Source organism: Genypterus blacodes, unplaced genomic scaffold (genome assembly GCF_046128005.1).
Source record: "Genypterus blacodes isolate CSIRO-AG114 ecotype Tasmania unplaced genomic scaffold, CSIRO-AGI_Gbla_v1 ptg000061l_1, whole genome shotgun sequence".
Classification (NCBI taxonomy): domain Eukaryota; kingdom Metazoa; phylum Chordata; class Actinopteri; order Ophidiiformes; family Ophidiidae; genus Genypterus; species Genypterus blacodes.
In genome coordinates, this window is record NW_027466873.1 from 2,013,878 (window position 1) to 2,031,204 (window position 17,327).

Genomic DNA, 17,327 nt, shown 5'->3' on the forward strand with positions numbered 1-17,327 from the left:
GCCTTCCCCCAGCAGCACGGGTACGAGCCGGCAGGAGGTTCACCTCATCAAATAGCTTCCTGTGTTCCCTCAGCTAATCCGGCGTGCGGTTGTTGCTTGGCCGCACTGATAATGCTCCGTCAAAGGAGCCGTGGGCCGCTGCTGCTGCCGTCTGCTGTGATTGTGTCTAAATCTAATCACCACTATCCTGTTCTGGATCTCCCAGGTTCAGAGCTGCCCCAAGGAAGAGAGTTTATTTAATGGAAAGAGCTGATTTGTAGCGGAAGAGGACAATAACATATCTGTGTGCTGCAGATCCCAAAAGCCTTGCTCCAGATTTTCGACATGTGTTGCTGTCACTGGCTGTTTTATTGAATAGCAGCTGGAATTTTCACCCTTCCCTGGTTTCATTTTGATTTTGCTGCAAGGGATACACGTCTATCCCGACTGAGGTTTCCCCCACAGCTGTTGTCATACAATTCAACCAATAAAAAGGAAGATATGTCAGCTCATGGTTTCACCTATCTGGTCAACCTGGCCTCTATCAACACTAACGCAGAGACAACCGCAATGAGACGTCTTGTGTTTTCTGTTTTCTTGTGATGACACGGGCTCCACGGCTTTGCCTCAGGACAGATAAACAGATGCTTTGCGTGGATGTTGTCCTCATTCAATGTTGAATTCTCACTTTAGATTTATTGAAGACAATATCAGATGACAATGAATATGCGGTTATACATTTAAGAACATTTTTAAACAAAGAAAGGAATATAATAAGTTGGACCCTACTTTTTAAGCAACAACTTTAAAGTTCTAGACAAATGAAAAGCTTAACATCACAACCTTAAAAGATCAGAAGGATAGAATAGATTTTTTTTTAGCATTTTATTGATTTCCTGCAAGTGACTTCATGGCCTGGCTCCAGATTACACATCAGAGTTATTCTTCCCCTTAACTCCTCGGATGGAAATCTGCTGGCTGTCACTGTGACCTGATTTAAGTCTAAAGGGGCCTTGGTGCACCTCCTGACCTGAACAGCCAGTCTGAGGATCACAGGTTTGTCAGATCTCTTTTACAAATCTGTTATCTTTGAGTTTTTGTGCTTTACTACACTTTACTACACTTCCTTCTGTGTTATATTGTGTTGCATTTCGGATGTTGTTCTTTGTGTTTGTATTGCCTGTTTTAATATGAAGAACATTAAGACAGTGGTTTTGATACGTGCTGCACAAACAGCTTATGAAGATAACTTCATAATTTAAATGAGTGATAGGGGATAATACATGAAATGAAGGAGAACAATAAAGCAGCCTCTAGCTAAAATACTGAAATACAGCAATCAGGGCCCAGAAAGGGTACATAGGTAGATAAATACGTGGTGATTAGAGTAAGAACACTTGAATCAAGGCAGAACATGGTCAAATCAAACCTTAATATCAGATTGTGTAAATCTAACCTGCAGAGGTAACACTGATGATTGTGACTGATTAAACTGCCCTTCAAATGACATTTAGTCAAAACATGAGCAACATTGATCCCTGTCTTGTGTTTGTCATTTATTGTTGTATTTACGCCAACAACTAGTCAGTGTGACCCCCGCTGACCATCATGGGGCCTCTAAGCATCTGGTTATGTGGCATAGTATCTAGAGCCGGCACTGCCTCCCTACACTCAAAATGACACAAAAACCGCAACTTTTTTTGATGGTTGTTGTTTTTTGTAGTGCGACCTTGCCATCTTGCATATCTGGTGTTTTCCTTGTAGCTGCACGGAGGCAGATTTCAAGCCTGTGAGGAGAGGAGAGACGCTCAGGGGGAACCAGATGCTCCGATTGGTCAGACGCTCCACGCTTCACAAACCTAAACAGCAGCGTAAAGCAGACACGACCCGAAGAAGAGGAGGAAGAGGAGGAGAAGGAGAAGGAGGAGACAACGGGAGCATACAGCATCGTGCATCCGAGCCCGGCGCACGTAGCCCACGACAGAGCATCAAAACAGGGAAGTGTGATGTATGCATGAGCGGACGGTGATAGATTAGACCGGTGGAAGGAGAGAACAACTGTGCGGTCTGCGCTGGATCAGTGTGTTGACAGCGGCAACAGCAGCAGCGTCAGACGGTGCGCCGTTGTTTTCCACGAAAGGGGCATCTGCTGGGGGGGAAATAGTGGCTGGTCATGGGTTTTCCCTTGTGCTAATACGGTCGAAGCCGCAGCAGAAATTCTCTAGAAATCATTCAGAATACATCATGGGTTCCAGATTGAGCAGACAGAGCAGCCTGGACAATGAGAATTTCGCCAAAAAGCGGCGCAAGCTTCTGGATAACACGGGGGAGAGCGACAGGGGCAGCCGGGGCGGTGGAGACTTTCTGTTTGCGCTGATGCTCAAATCCGACAAACTGCCTGGGATGCTGCGGAGGACCAACCACAGCCCGTATACGAGGCGAGTGGCGTGGATCAAAGATATCCAGAAGCTGCTCCGAGACCGTAGGATCGAGCAGGCGACCGACGTGCTCAAATTGCTGAGGAAGGTAAGGAAAGCAAAAGGTTCACCTGTTTACAGTGCAGCTGCAGCCCGCATACAGCCCCAAAGCAACAGATGGAAACAGAGAGAGAGAGTGTTTGTGTGCATGCATGAGGCCCCCGCATCCTCTCTCTCCTCACCACTGACCCCCTGCTTTGACATTTGACTCCATGTCATCACCTCTCCAAGCCACATATGACCTCACATTGTTTCAGCTGCAGGCAAGGTGACTCAACAGTATCGGTCACATTCATGTTGTCATTGTGTTTTAAGGGTTAAACTGCACATTGCAATGGATGTTTATTATTTAGTATTTCTGTGCATCATGTCTTGTCATGTCTAGGTTATGTTATTGAAGCTCATCCCCTACTCCAGACTTTGCAGGACCATGCAGGTGTTTACTTCGGGGCCCAGCTAAGAGGGCCTCCAGTCTGCATACATCTACACTTCTGTCTGGAAATAATAAATATTAAATCATGCCTTCATTCTGATTTCTTATCTTATGTGTCTGATTTCTTATCTTATCTCCAATGGCACAAACTTGGCACAAAACCTTTTACCTTTAACCTTTTGTGTAATGTGTCAATGGTTCTACGTTGTTCAAATCTACATCACAGATTTTACCTTCAATACCAACAAGGCTCAGATTAGAAAAGGGGCCCCATGTTTGTCTGGGCCCCCCAGAATTAAACCTGAAACCTCCTCAGCAAATTAAATTCTAACAAAAACGAACTGTCCTCAAGCTAAATTGGAGCTTGAATTGGTTTCAACTTGTAACCCAAAAGTGCTGTCTGAATCTGACTCGATAGACAACATTCCTACAGCGTTGTGTGTTTTGTTTCGTCAAACAGCCTTGAATCCCTCACATCAATGGCCTCCATTCTCTCACATGTATTTCATCACATATCCTGATTGTGAAACTTGGAACCTGAGCCGAGCCTGAACTCTACCTGTCAGTCAGACGAATCCCTGAGCTAAAAAAACGCTGCCGTGTTATTGTCGATCATTCTGACATTTCTTGTCAGACATTCAAAGCGGTTTAATTTGATTGTGACAATAGCTACAGTATGGTGCGTTTTCCAGCTCATCTAAAATGGAAATGGAAATTGGATTTATTTTTAAAGCCTTTTGTCAACTGCACTGAGATTTGCATCATAACACACACAGTAGCACATGTAGGTGGATTGAAGCTGTGACAGTGTGGTGACCTCATTTGTTTGCTTGCTGTTAGGCTCCCCTCTGTCTTTTAGCTGTCAGCCGATCCGATGTTAATTACTCTGAAGAATTGGCACAGGAGAGAGTGGGACCTCCTTAATCAAGCCAAGGAGATAAACTGGGTATCCAAGGCTACATGACAGCCACATCACAGGGGATACAGGCTCGCTTCCTCCAAATGAGCTCTGCTTTTATTAAATAAGTCTCACTCTCAACATCGCATGTAGGAAGACGTCTCGGAGATTCTATTCACTGGATTTCAAAGGAGTTCGGCACAGTTAATTGGTGTGAGACTGAGCTCTGCTATAGATATGAGGATATGAAGATCAGAGCTTCATAGCAGACACAGAGAGGCTTCGAAGCTTCGGGGCTTCGTGCTCACACATGAGAACTGATCACGTCTAAACCTCAGATGGGTGATATTTTTAAACATTGTTTCTTACAAGAGCAGGAGCAGATTCTCCCCCGCACAGGGTTCAGTCTGTTTACTCTTGCCCTTGTTAAAAGTGGAGCCAGTAATGTTGAGCCGCCAGCCTCCCACTCAAACTGTCAATTACAATCAATGCCTATTGTGGTTCAAGAAAATGTGTGTGCGCCTGTCTATGTGGTCGTGTGTGTGTGTGAATTTGCATGGGCGTACATGTCTCAGAGGTTTTCTTCTCTCATTAAACATGTACAGACTGTAAGAGCGCTTGACCCTGTCATCATCGTTTGCCTCATTAGGGTCTCCAGAATGGATGGTGGAGATTCACTTCTGTGCCATGAAGGCAGAGAGGGGAAAAGACTGCAGGACATCTCAGTTCACTGCCTGTCCCTTTGCTCATGAGACCCAAAAGTTCCCCTCAAACCATGCTCGCCCCAGTCATGTACACTCATGTAACTGTATTTATGAACAGGTACACTTCTGTGGGTTTAACTGTTATAGGTTGAGCTTCTTTCAGTGATACAGGGTTTTACTGACACTATTTACATTTTAAAGGGGCGATATTATTCAGATATTCATGTTCTTGTTTTTATCTATCCATTCAACCCTGCCTTGCTGCAGGACTATTGTGTACACTGGGTGAAAAAAGGCTATTATAGGACACCCTACCCCCCCTTTCTGAAAAGTGTGTTCTGTTCACATTGGCCAGCCGCAGCATCAGGACTGTGCTGACAACACTCATGGATTATGAAACACAGATCTGGGCCAAATACTCATTTGCCTTGTACATGTGCACTTAAGGCTAACAGACAGTCATGGGAATACTTGTTCTTTTGCGTCTCCAAACATTACACCTGAACGCCTTACATTTTTATAATGAGTTTTTCTGATAAGGTTTTAAAGGGTTGCGAAAGATCAGGGATCATGGATTTTCCCATTGTTACTCTTTATTACTATGAACAGAATGGAAACCAGATCTACCAGGTTTCAGATAAAACAAATCAGGAGTGGCGTGGTTTGTGGGTTCCATGATGTGCTGTGGAATGCTTGGATGTTCACTGTGGCTCAGTGCCATAGATGTGTGATTATATATGCAAAAAGTCTCCCTGAAGATTTCACTCTGCTGGAATGGATAAAAGCACCAGTCTCCTGTAATGAATATTTAAACCCAAATGCTTCTTTTATCCTTCCATTTTGAGTTGCATTGCCTTTGACTCAGTGTGGATCTGTTTTCATCACCTTTTTCCTCCTCTCTGCTATATATTTTACAATAATCGTTGTTGCTGAGTGGTTTCATTTCACTGTGAAGGTGATTCCTCTCATCTTTTATGCTTTGACAGGATCTTGGATTGGAAGGCACGTCGCTCAATGACATCTTATACAAGAACGCTGCCTTTCTCAACCTTGTGGACCCCATCTCACACGAGCTGCTGCTCAGCCTTGCCCGGGAGATGCAGTGTCCCAAGAAGGTCAGCTGGTCTCCTGTCTAACACAAGCAGTTTTGTAATATCCTCCCAAATCAGGCGTTTGCCTAAAAATATCTATTGATTTCTCAAGATCAATAGAAATTCAATCTGAGGATGTGATCAAATTGCATTTTGCAGGTTGATGGTTGGAAGAAAAAAAGCAGATGCACATTACTTTAAATTATGAAGCAAAATATAGTGCTGTGGTTTGGTATGAATTAGTTTTTGTAAAGGTTTCAATAACATGTTTTTGTAACTGGAAACTCAATCATTCCACAAAATACTGTGGATGTACAGAGCAGTGAAAGCAAGAAGACTGCAATGAACACTGTTACTACCATACTACTGCTTCTACTGCAGACAACATACATAGCAGAAAATGTCACAAAATAAATCTGAAGAATAAATATCTGACAGAATTTACAGAAAATGCAAAATGTGTAAAAAAAACAATAATCAAGCAACAGCCATGGTTAATCATGTACGTAGATGTACTGTTGGTAATTGGTTACCAGGAGCCACACCACAGTAATCACGTCTGATAAACAGAAATTAGCCGTGTTTACCAGTGACTGTGTTGAATCTCACTTCGCTTGTGCACTTCCTGTGATTTCCCCCTCGCTGCACGTTCCATGTGATTAGATTTTCTTGCTCCAGCAAAGCGCCTAAATTGTGTTTTGTTCAGGAATAGCTCAGGGCATCACAAATAATAACAAACCGTTGTCCTATTAGTGTGATGGATGTAATGTAATGCTTCTAATGACCAGAGTAAAAAATAAATAGAGGAAACTGGTGATGCATCACACATACATTGAACATAATGTGTTTGGTGAATCACCCATCCTCATACAGAGACTGCATAAAGAAGATGCTAAATAAAACCACACACACTCTCTGCTCTGTTCTAGGATACAGATACCATCAAGTCGTCGGATAAGATATGTCGACAGCTGATCTACCATCTGACCCCACACTCCAAGTGGCTGAGGCAGAGCATGTCCAGACAGAAATCACAAGCCTGGTAAGCCATTCCCATCCAGACATCCAGTCTGTAAGAAACAGAAAACAGAGCTTGGCTTCACATGTAGCCGCTCGCATTTCCATCTAAGCGTCTGACATTGAACTAGGACGGCGTTGGCTACTGGCCCGCCTGATGGGAATATGGTAACCACAGCTGTCAATCATCTCCTCTGTGAAGTGCCTGGGTGGTTGCAGTGGATGTGTGTCACCAGTGACCTTTCTCTCCTCTGTCTTTCTGTTTCCATCAAGAAATGCACGAGGATCATGCTTGAACCTAATTATACTCTAGCCGATGAAAGAATGGATGGCTTTTGATGTGCAAATGATGAATACAGAATTAGCTGTATACAAATAGACAGATTCGGTGAGCTACGCTGTTGCTTGGTAATCCTATTTATGAAAAGAAACAGGATATCATGCGGCTTGTTCATGTAATTGCTTAGTCCACAGATGGCTAGACGCTGCAGATAATACATTCATTTTCCGCTGATGCAAATAATTTGAAGAGGGGTTGAAAATGAAATGGCGAGAGCAGACTGAGATGAGACGGCTTGATTGTGAGTTAGTCGTAGGTTGTCAGAGAATTGGAGCAAAAGGGGTTCATACTCGCAGGGATGTGGCAGGATCGGACATTTTGCGGCAGCTTTTGCCAGAGAAGGCTTTGTGAAGCATGTGGATGTCGAGGCAAGATGCTGGATTTAACAAACACTGAGAGCATCTTTGAGAGATACACAACGCCGGGGCTGCTAAATTCCCAGCTTAAGCAGCTGTTTTGCACAGTCATGTTGTTGGCTTCGCAAAACCTGCAGAGAGACGGTCTGACACGGGCTCAGACAGCAGGAGCAACATTAATCATTAAAGCCAAACTCCACCCACAGACAGAATATTAATACACCAAGAGGATGCTGTGAGCTCCAACTGTGTCGCCTGGTGTTGTGTACTCGAACAAATTCAAATGCAAATTCTGAGCCTGGCACATAAGGAAGTTTGCAGGAGCTGTATTTTTGTGTAATATATTTTTTTCAGTCCATTAAAACCATCTCAGTGTTTAAAATATACCATTTCAGGTAAGTACCCAAGGCTGTGCGAGTTGAACGAGAAGGACAAGCTAGAAGCGCTGACTGCAGGCCATGATTGCAGCTTTGAACTAGTTCAGCATCCACCTTACTCATCTGATTCCTTTCCAACTTCCCAAACATGAAAAAAAGCCTCAGCTGGAGCCTCTTTGTGTCTCAGATGATGATGTCATGTCAGGCTGTGGAGGACATTTTTTGGACAGCAAAGAACAGAGAACAGATTGTGCTGAACTATAACAGGGACAGTGAGGGTGTTCTTCACATCAACTCTCATAGATGATTTAAGATGCCCTTTTTTTTTTTTTTATTTGTGTGCAGCGATGATAAATGATCCTTTCTGCTCGTGTAGAAAAAGATGACATGAATCCTGTTAAAGGTGGATTTTTGCCTTTGTTCAGCTGCAGGTTCAGTCTCAGGTGTAAGGTTTCTGTGTATTCAGAGGAAACACAAACAGCTTTGCCCTTTCCGGTTTGACCTTTCAGTATTCAGCAGTACATTGCACATTGGCTGCTACTGTCTACATACACATCTGAAATGGCTCTCTGAATTAATGTCTTTTAAATTGCTTTATTTGGGATTTTATCAAGAAATGTTTTCTTTTTCACATCTAATGGAATCAGACAAAGGGCTGGATGGAAGCAGTGACCCAGAAAACTGTGATTACGCTCCTACCTCAGGGGTCGTTTCATGTGACGGCAATTTAATTTAATTTTGGCTTTGGTCTTCACACATGCGGCCTATTTCTGATCGGCCCTATCTGACCGCATGATCACCGCTTTCTTTTATCACTTTAATGCTCACATTCATTAAGAAATATGGAGTCATAAAATGGCCAAAGCCTCCATTTTGTGAGCACAACCCCTTTAGTGTCCTGCCTGCTCACACACCAACGTTCAGCGAACTCTCCATATTATTCCTGAATGTACTTATCGTTCATCAAAGCGTACTGGATTTCTGCCTAAAGGGCCCATCAGTCATCTGTAGCTTTGCCAATACTGGGTTTCATTTGACCCAAACCTACACAGGCACGTATGCATTTATAATAGCGACATTTTGCAGTTGATTCAGTTCATTTGAATGGAATTATTGTTTTGAAGTACAAAGATTTGATGAGTTACTTTACAAAAACACATTTTAAAATAAAAGTTATTCTTTCCTGATCATGTTACTCAAACATTACTTGTGTTTGTTTTAGTTTCTTAAAATTCTCCTGATTGATGTTGCAGGATATGCACAATGAAATAAAAATAAACACATTTTTTACAATTTTAAAGAAAGGTGATTTGTTTTTCAAATTTAGGATGTTGAGTTTACCAAGCAAATTTGTGGTGACAAACCAATCGCAAACTGAGCAAAATGAAGGACGCTAATGTTTGAACTAATACCATTCATACATGTCCTATATTAAATACAGATTGAAGTGGAGTAATAATGTCCCGTGAATCGTTTTCATTCCTTCTTCTTGGAGAATTAATCATAGGTTTTAACTCTCAGCAAATGAATATGCATTTTGCGAGGCCTGCTAGCAGTCTCGCTAGCTAATGTTGTTATTTAGCTTCCTATCTTGTCTATCATCACAACAACAGGTAAAAAAAACACACGTGAATAAACGTGAATGCTAAGTTTAATCTTTACACGTCAATTGTCAGGTTCTCCAGCTGCAGTGTGTGCTGAGAAATACATTTCCAAGTTACTGCATATTTTACTTTTTCAGTTTGTTAATGTGCCGTTTTGCCAAGACCAAAAATGAGTGAGAGCACATAATCGCCTACATGCATACACATGCACACACCCTCACACGCAAACGCACGCACGCACGCACGCACGCACACGCACACGCACACACACACGCACACGCACACGCACACGCACACGCACACACACAAACACTTGTCTGTGAGTGCAACGTATTATATGCCTCGAAGCTCATCTCTTTAAACTCATCACGGGTTGTCCACCTGTGCCTCCCAGCTCTGGTTAACATGGATTGGTGAAGGCGCTCAGGTTCTGTGAAATTTCACAACAAAACCAATTATACTTTATTAGAATCGAACATGCAGAGAGACGGGCAGATAGAAACAACGAATGAAGTGTCAGGGAAAACACTTGACTATGCAAGACCATTCTCTCTCTCTCTCTCTCTCTCTCTCTCTCTCTCTCTCTCTCTACCTCTCTCTCTCTCTCTCTCTCTGTCTCTCTCTGCACGTTTTTTGTGAGCACTTTCCTTTTTAAGGTGTTCATGCGTACCTGCGTAACACCCCGTGTCCTATCTTCTAAGCCTCTTCTTCACTACAACTTGACTCTCAATGTAATGCCCATTATCGGCCTATTAAAAGTTGTTATCAGTGTTTCCCTGATTTACTTTTATCAGATTAAGGATGAAAGAGGCAGACTGATATCTTGCATCTATTTTCTTGTTTCTTGGCCTCTGAAGGACCAGTGTGTGCATTGAAAACAGGGAATTGGCTGATGAAAACCCAGTCACACCTGCAGGCGCTCCTCGCCAGGCCACCGCCATTAGGACTTTTGTGCTGCTGCGAGAAATGAGGTTTCTATCATTTCAGAGGCTTGAGGGCCTGACAGAGGGGAATAATGGAAAAGAGGGAGAACATTGGCTCACATGGCTTTGATAAGGACTTGGGAGCAGATATCTTTGGATTCGATGGATATAATGCTTCAGTCTGTATGCGATTGGAGGTATTGCCATGGTAGCCGGCTATGAGGTCACCAAGGTCCGGTGGCTATATAACTTAAGAAATAGTCAAGGGTTTTAATGTCTCTTTTAAGTGTCTGTCTGGCAGCTGGGTGTGTGTGTGTGTTTGAGTGGTGCATGCATGCAGTGTACAGTCCGTACAATATCGCCTTCAACACCCGAGCAGCAAGTCAGAGAGAACCCCAGCAAACACAAGATGTGCAGAGACTTAGCAAACTTAACCAAAGCAAAGCAGCAGCTGACAGCTCTGTAGAGCAAACAACCTTAATCGCATAACCAATTATGCAAATTGGTCCGCCCTTTTTGATGCTTTCAAATCCAACCTGGTGGAACCCATTCCCAATCTCTTGATTGGGCAGAGTGGCACTTTTGAGTATGAATGTTCTTCCTTGATTGCTTTACCTTGTTCAAATGCTTCCAATCATCTTTACGAAGAAAACTATCAAAACAATCAAAACAATTGACAAATGCATTATGCTCTTTTATCTGGGCTAAGAAGAGAACCTGGGTTAGAATATCAATGCTGCACCTTCAGGCCACAGAGGATACTCTCTAGACCTCCCTGAAAATTCCAATTAAGTGGCCGCCTTCACTGTATTCAAATGATTCATAATCCACTTTTATAACTCCAATCAAAATTCATTGACGAATTCATTGATTTTCAAAAATATGCTTGTTAGAGCCCAATCCTAGTTAATATGATTAAAGCAGAAAGCAGCAGGGGAACAGTGAGACGTCTGGAAGGAAGATCCTTATTGACATCCGTCTTCACCACAATATGGGATAACTCTGACTTCCAACCAGGTATAACAGACAATATTGTCAGGCTGTGGGCAGCTAAAGGGCTCTTCTGCGTGAAAGATCTACTCCAAAGGCCATTCCTAAAGCCCTTCAGCCAGATCTCTGATATGATATTCCTAAACAGGACTTTTTCAGGTACCAGCAGATAGGGCACTTAATATCCAAAAGCACACATACCATACTCACAGATTCTTGTTTATTCTCAGTTGAAAAGCAATTATTTCTTACTTCTCTGAGAGGAGAGAAATCTACTATCTTTTTCTAAAGAATTATTGGTTGGGTTTTTTTAACAGATGATGTCACTGAAAACCTGAGGGGAATATGGGAGAAAGAACTGAACGAGGCTGCATTGGAAGAGCAATTGGACAAAGGGCTCAAAATCTATAAGCATCTGTGTCAGGATCAGAGCTATACAATTAAAAATGCATCACAGTGCTCATATATCCCCAAATCAATGCAGTGAATTTGAGCAGGAAGCCCCTATATGTAATATGGAGACTGGAACCCTTACATATTACATTACATTACATTACATTACATTACATTATCTTATCATATCATATCATATCATATCATATCATATCATATCATATCATATCACATATCTGTCTGTGGGCTGAATGTGATGCTGGATGCTGATGTGGGGATGATCTAATCTAATCCTAATCTAATTCTAATCCTGTTGCACATAATAAATCAAGAACCAAGCTGTTTCACACAGAAAATGCATTCTTAATCAGTGGATTTGAGACAAAAGCTCAGCCTGGCTAGCTGGCACAGACTAATACTTGAACATACTGTATCTCTCTATACTACCAAACCTATATGTCACACTCTAAAGACGATCTATTCTTTTAAATGTGGGATCCCTTCCTGACCTATATTGGCATAGACATCTCTTCTCTCCTGTTTAGGGGATTTGTACTATTGTTAAGTTTTTATATTGCCTTTTCTCAATCTGTGTTTTCATTATGTTATGAGGATGCACTGTAGTTGTGTATTTTTGTACCTTGAGAGCACCTCACAAATTTGACCTAGTGAACGCTGCTTGGCACGTCATAAAACACTGTCCATTTTCAAATTGACCCAAAAAAACACCACTTTAATGCATCACCAGTGACAGGTGCCGCAATGGATGTCACAGTAAGTCACAGTTCGCCAGTGGATGTTATGATTAACTCTGACACTGAATCGAGGTTATATGCCACTTCAATAACAACTGAGGTTACACACACATCCTCAGGGGGAGAAGGGTCACCTGCAAAGGGAGTGTGTAAATAATGCACAAATATTATCTGCTGCAGTTTGAAGCGGGGAACTGCGTCTGCATAAGAATCAACCAGAATCACCATCAGGTTCTACCTCCTTTCATGTATCAGAGTTTGGCTCCGATCACCAAATAGAACACAAGATCATTTTAGGAAAATATATTCGCCACCTTTTTGTAAGGTCAAGAAAGTGCTGGAATTAGTGACTTTAGGGATAAATTATCTGCATCTGATTGTTCAGAAAAATATTTCTTATGCTCCTCAGATTACTTCTATATTGACAGTTAAAGACTGCTAGTGAATTAATTTAGGGTTTATTTAGGAGGTCTGACCCCCTCATCTTGTATACAGAAGTAGTAAGGTTAGAAGAATTTCAAATAAATGTATGAATCTTTTTTTCAAGTAATAGTGGTTCTCAAAGTTTGGTGGTTTATTTCAGTTAAGTGTCCAGCCTCTCTTTGACATAAGGAGTTCTGAGCTCATGATCCATGGCATTTCAAGCTCAGGCTGATGGCTCGCTCGGATGTTTTGGCTCCCCTGTTTACACGAGTAAATCCTCCTGCTGGAGTCTCTGGTGTCAGCCTTCCACTCCAAATCAAGTCGGTCCCCTTCCCCGCCTCCTTTACACCAGAAAGGAATTACAACATGAAGCCTGAACCACGTTTCCAGGTCACACAAACTCCCTAAAGAGCCTACAGTACGATTCACCCCAGTCCCTCCTCAGCTGAAACCCAAACCGTATGCATTTTCCAGTTGTTTCCTCATATCAGTAATTACGCTCTCTTTGTCCTCATTTTCCCCAACAGTCTCAAAACAACCCTTCAGAAGAAGCTGTCCAGTGATACCATTGACCTGTCCGGTATCCCACTGTCCACTCGAGATGTCCGCCAAGTGGCCTTCTACCTCCAAAACAACAGAGACAGTGTTGTTGCTGTGGACATCAGTTTCACTGAACTCCACGATGAGAACCTGAAGCTACTTCTGCCTCTCCTCGCCTCGCTGCCCAAACTCAGCACCCTGGCTCTCAATGGCAATCGCCTCACCCTGGCTATACTCAAAGACCTGACCGAGATGCTGAAGGAGCCCAAGAACTTCTCCAATCTTGCTTGGATCGACCTTGGCAATAACGTGGATATTTTCACTATGCCTCAGCCGCTGTTAGTGGCACTACGCCGGCGCTGCAGCCTGAAGAGCAGTCTGCCCACAATCTATGAGTACACAGAGGGTCAGCCTTACTGCTACCACTTGGAGACCTCTATTGAGGAGCCCAGCCATTACGAGGAAGAAGAGGAGGAAGAGGAAGATGAAGACGAGGATGACGCGGGGAACAAGTTTGAGCTAGAGGCCTGGGGCTTAGGAGAGAAGCAGCTGTCCAAAGACTTCACTCTACACTACTGTGAGAGGTGATGGGGCTGATGTTTCCCCCTGAGTACGTCCCACAGCACTCTTTTACTTCCCTTGCCCTCTCGCCCTCACACCATGAGCCCAGTCACCCTACGAGGCACGAGGCAGACCAGTTCCCACATTGTGACATTCTCGTCCTGACACAGCAACCAAGCTAAATCTTAACCATCTCTGAGTTCCCCACATGGCGACAGTGAAGTGACAGTCACGAGGACGGACTTACTGTGTTGGCGGATGGTGCTCTTGGGAACAAGATGCGGTTTCATTGGAGGGGGGCTGGACCAGTCAATGAACCAGTGCCCTCTCTCGCTCTCTCTCTCTCTCTCTCTCTCGCTCCCCCCTCTCTCTCTTCCTCTGATAGTAGCAGCTGAGGAGCCAATCCCAAGGAGATTTAGATCAGTTGTTTGGATGAAGAAGCAGCATCCCGATGGTAAACTAAAGTGGGACCGGAGTTAGTTTGGAAACGGTAGGTCCCTCTGGGTTCTCTACGAGGACTGACACAATCTCCGGCAGGCAGGGCCTAGCTCCGCATTGTGTGTTCTCTGTTAATCTCTCAACAATAGCTATGACACAAGTTCAACAGACTATACTGCCGACGACCCGTCACGTGACACCGGCAAAACTGCTACGTCAAGACTTTTCGCTTTTTCCCCCCCTTTCCAAATGTCCACTTGTGAATACCCACGCAGCCCTTGTGTAGATTTAAATGAGGACACAAAACATGGCTCTGTTGTGTTTCAACGGGCTATTTTTGTGCACTTTTGGTGAACAAAGCAATCTTAGAAGACAACAGGTAGAACTCGGTAATGGATAGCTGTTACCGATCGCTTTTGTACTAAATGCTGATAGTCACCTCTTTGTAATTATGGAGCTGTTGTAGCCATTAACACATGAATTATAGTGTTTCAAAGCATATGTGACACTACAAAAAAATCGCCGTCTTATGATGCCATTTTTGTCTGTTATGGTGTCTTAATGAGTCTCAATATGTCAGAAGAAGTGAAAAATACAAATCAACGTGTTCCAATGAGTGTAAGTACAAGTGAATATCTTGGAACAAAAGCCAGATTTCTGAACTAATTAAGACACAAGTTGATTTATATTGTAAAATGTAGCACTATCAACATTTTTTCACTCAGACTTCTGGACTCAATAAAAGGAGTAAATGGCAATTATTCAGAGATTTTCTCTTACAGGGTAATATAAGTCTATAATGGTTACCCCAAATGTAGTCACTACCGAGTCTTTAATTCTACTGATCTTCTCTAGATATATGTTGTACATGTATATTACATATGTGTGTTAATTGATAAGGTCCCAGCCCTGTACATGCGGCTAACGTGAAAAACAACATGTGCAAAACACAACATCTGTGTTTTTGCACATCTGGCACATTCATTTGAGCTCAAGTTCCAGAGTTACCAAGGCTCTATGAGATCTGTAAGGTGCACATATACTTGCAGTGATTATGCACACACTAGATGCTGGTCACGATAGTAGCTTCGAGCAATTTGTACTCACCTGATTTGACCTGTTCATATTTTAACTGCTTCCAAACATGAAAAATAGGCTTTAGCCTGATGCTGCTTTGCCCCTCAGCACCGTTAAGCTGGGATAAAAACCCCTCCAGCATCAACTGGCTGACTGTGTTATTACGGTTCGGCTAAGAACTTATCAATTGACATTTATACATATAGGCCTGGCATTTATTTACACTTCAATGGCCTCTGTTCCATGACTGTTATGTATTGGTTGACTGACTCTGCGTGGTCATGTCCTTTGCTGTAGCACATAATAATTAAGTTAAAGTGACCGACACACTGCGATGCACTTTAAGGCATTATGTTTTTAATGATGTTTTCAGGAACATTTCATTTTTTCCAATATATACACTGGTTATGATTATGAATCCTAACCTTGAAGCTTTGATTGCAAACGTACCTCTGCTCGGTTAAATATGACCAAAAGGCTTAGGATTGTTAAGATGGATTCATTAGATATATAATTAATATTTGTAAATGTGTGTTATGTGTGTTTGTAGCTGTACATGTTGATTACTGCTGTAATTATTTGTGTTATTGTTTTGGTGTTCTGTCCTCTGTCCAAGCCGATAATTATTCTAATTACTGTAATTGCTGTGGAACGTAGCACAGTGACCTCCTGCTATAAGCCCACACCTGATACACCACAGCATCAATGTCAACCCATTTGGAATACTGAGCTGGTACTGTTAGTGCAGGCACCTTTAATGTGTGTTTAGTCTGAATGAGGATGAGCGCTGTACACTCACTTTATAGGTTGTGTGTGTGTGTGTTTGTGTGTGTGTGTGTGTGTGTGTGTGTATGCGTGTGTATGCGTGTGTGTGTGTCAATGTCAAACTCTTTGTTGTTGTAGCTTCTGTATTTGTCTCATGCCAAACTGCCAATAAAGAATTACTTCAAACACTGTTCCTCTTCTTCATCTTCCTCTTCTTTTCCAGTCCCAAATGCGTCTCTATCCAGGTGTGCAGGCGGGTAAGTTCAAATGTGTTACATGTTGATGAAGTAAAGGAACAATCGAAAACAAAGTTTACATCCAGTAGACATATAGGTTTGTCTTACTGGGTGTATATTATACAGGCACACATGTCAAGTTTTGGAACTTTGACACATATTCCTGCTCCTATTTTACCATTTACTCTTATATACATTATAAAACATATCCCATTTAATTAATTAGCCCCTCCTGATTAGAAATCATGCACAGAGACAGATTAGTCTGTAAATGCAAAACAAAAAGGTGCTGTGTTTTGGATTGGTTGAGTGTAGATCATCTGTGCTGTCAGGGAAATGCGACAGCCCCCGTTTACTAAAACAATGCAGGTTGGTCATGACGTAGGACTTACCCATGAACCTCTTTTACAGGCTTTTGTTCCTACTGTCAGACATGGTAATGTGGCATTTGCAACAGGTGGCTGCTATAAGGTCAGGTCACAGTGTGACTGTCATACCCCCTGAGGACCAAATGCCATGTGATGGAGCAACAGAGACAGCCCAAACTCACCTCGGTCTCATTATCTGATCGTTCCTCATCAGTATCAACCAGTGTCTGTCAGTGTATTCAATGAATTCTAAAATATTTCCGAGAAATAAATGCACGTCCTCACCCCCACAAACTTTCAGTGAGGAAAAAGCTCTCTGTTTGCATGAGTCATCACTTGATTGGATTATCTTGCCCCAGCTGCTGCATGCTCCGGCACAAAAATGAAACATAATTCATGGAAAACAGCAGAGAAAAGTCACGGAGACTGTTCAGATTTCATTATAGCCTGCAGGGAATGATTAAGAGAACACATGACAGCAGCAAATACATTCAACCAAACTGACGGACACATCAGTGCAACCAACCAGATTTAACACTTGGTTTTTCAAGGATTATTTTGAAGCTACAACAACTCGTAAAA

The 17,327-nt window shown here is 42.6% G+C and overlaps 1 protein-coding gene across 1 annotated transcript; it reads left to right on the forward strand.

Annotated features, from left to right (window-relative positions):
• Positions 1-1,789: 1,789 nt before the first annotated feature.
• On the forward strand, positions 1,790-17,042 carry lrrc75ba (leucine rich repeat containing 75Ba). The gene is made up of 4 exons (XM_076154137.1): positions 1,790-2,505; positions 5,478-5,606; positions 6,512-6,624; positions 13,288-17,042. Exons 1-4 carry the CDS (start codon positions 2,224-2,226, stop codon positions 13,886-13,888), a joined length of 1,125 nt encoding a protein of 374 aa, XP_076010252.1. The 5' UTR covers positions 1,790-2,223; the 3' UTR covers positions 13,889-17,042.
• Positions 17,043-17,327: the final 285 nt, after the last annotated feature.

Coding starts and splice junctions, on each gene's coding strand:
- lrrc75ba (XM_076154137.1), top strand. CDS start 2,224: ATGGGTTCCAGATTGAGCAGACAGAGCAGCCTGGACAATGAGAATTTC. Junction 2,506..5,477: donor TGCTCAAATTGCTGAGGAAG/GTAAGGAAAGCA, acceptor ATGCTTTGACAG/GATCTTGGATTGGAAGGCAC. Junction 5,607..6,511: donor AGATGCAGTGTCCCAAGAAG/GTCAGCTGGTCT, acceptor GCTCTGTTCTAG/GATACAGATACCATCAAGTC.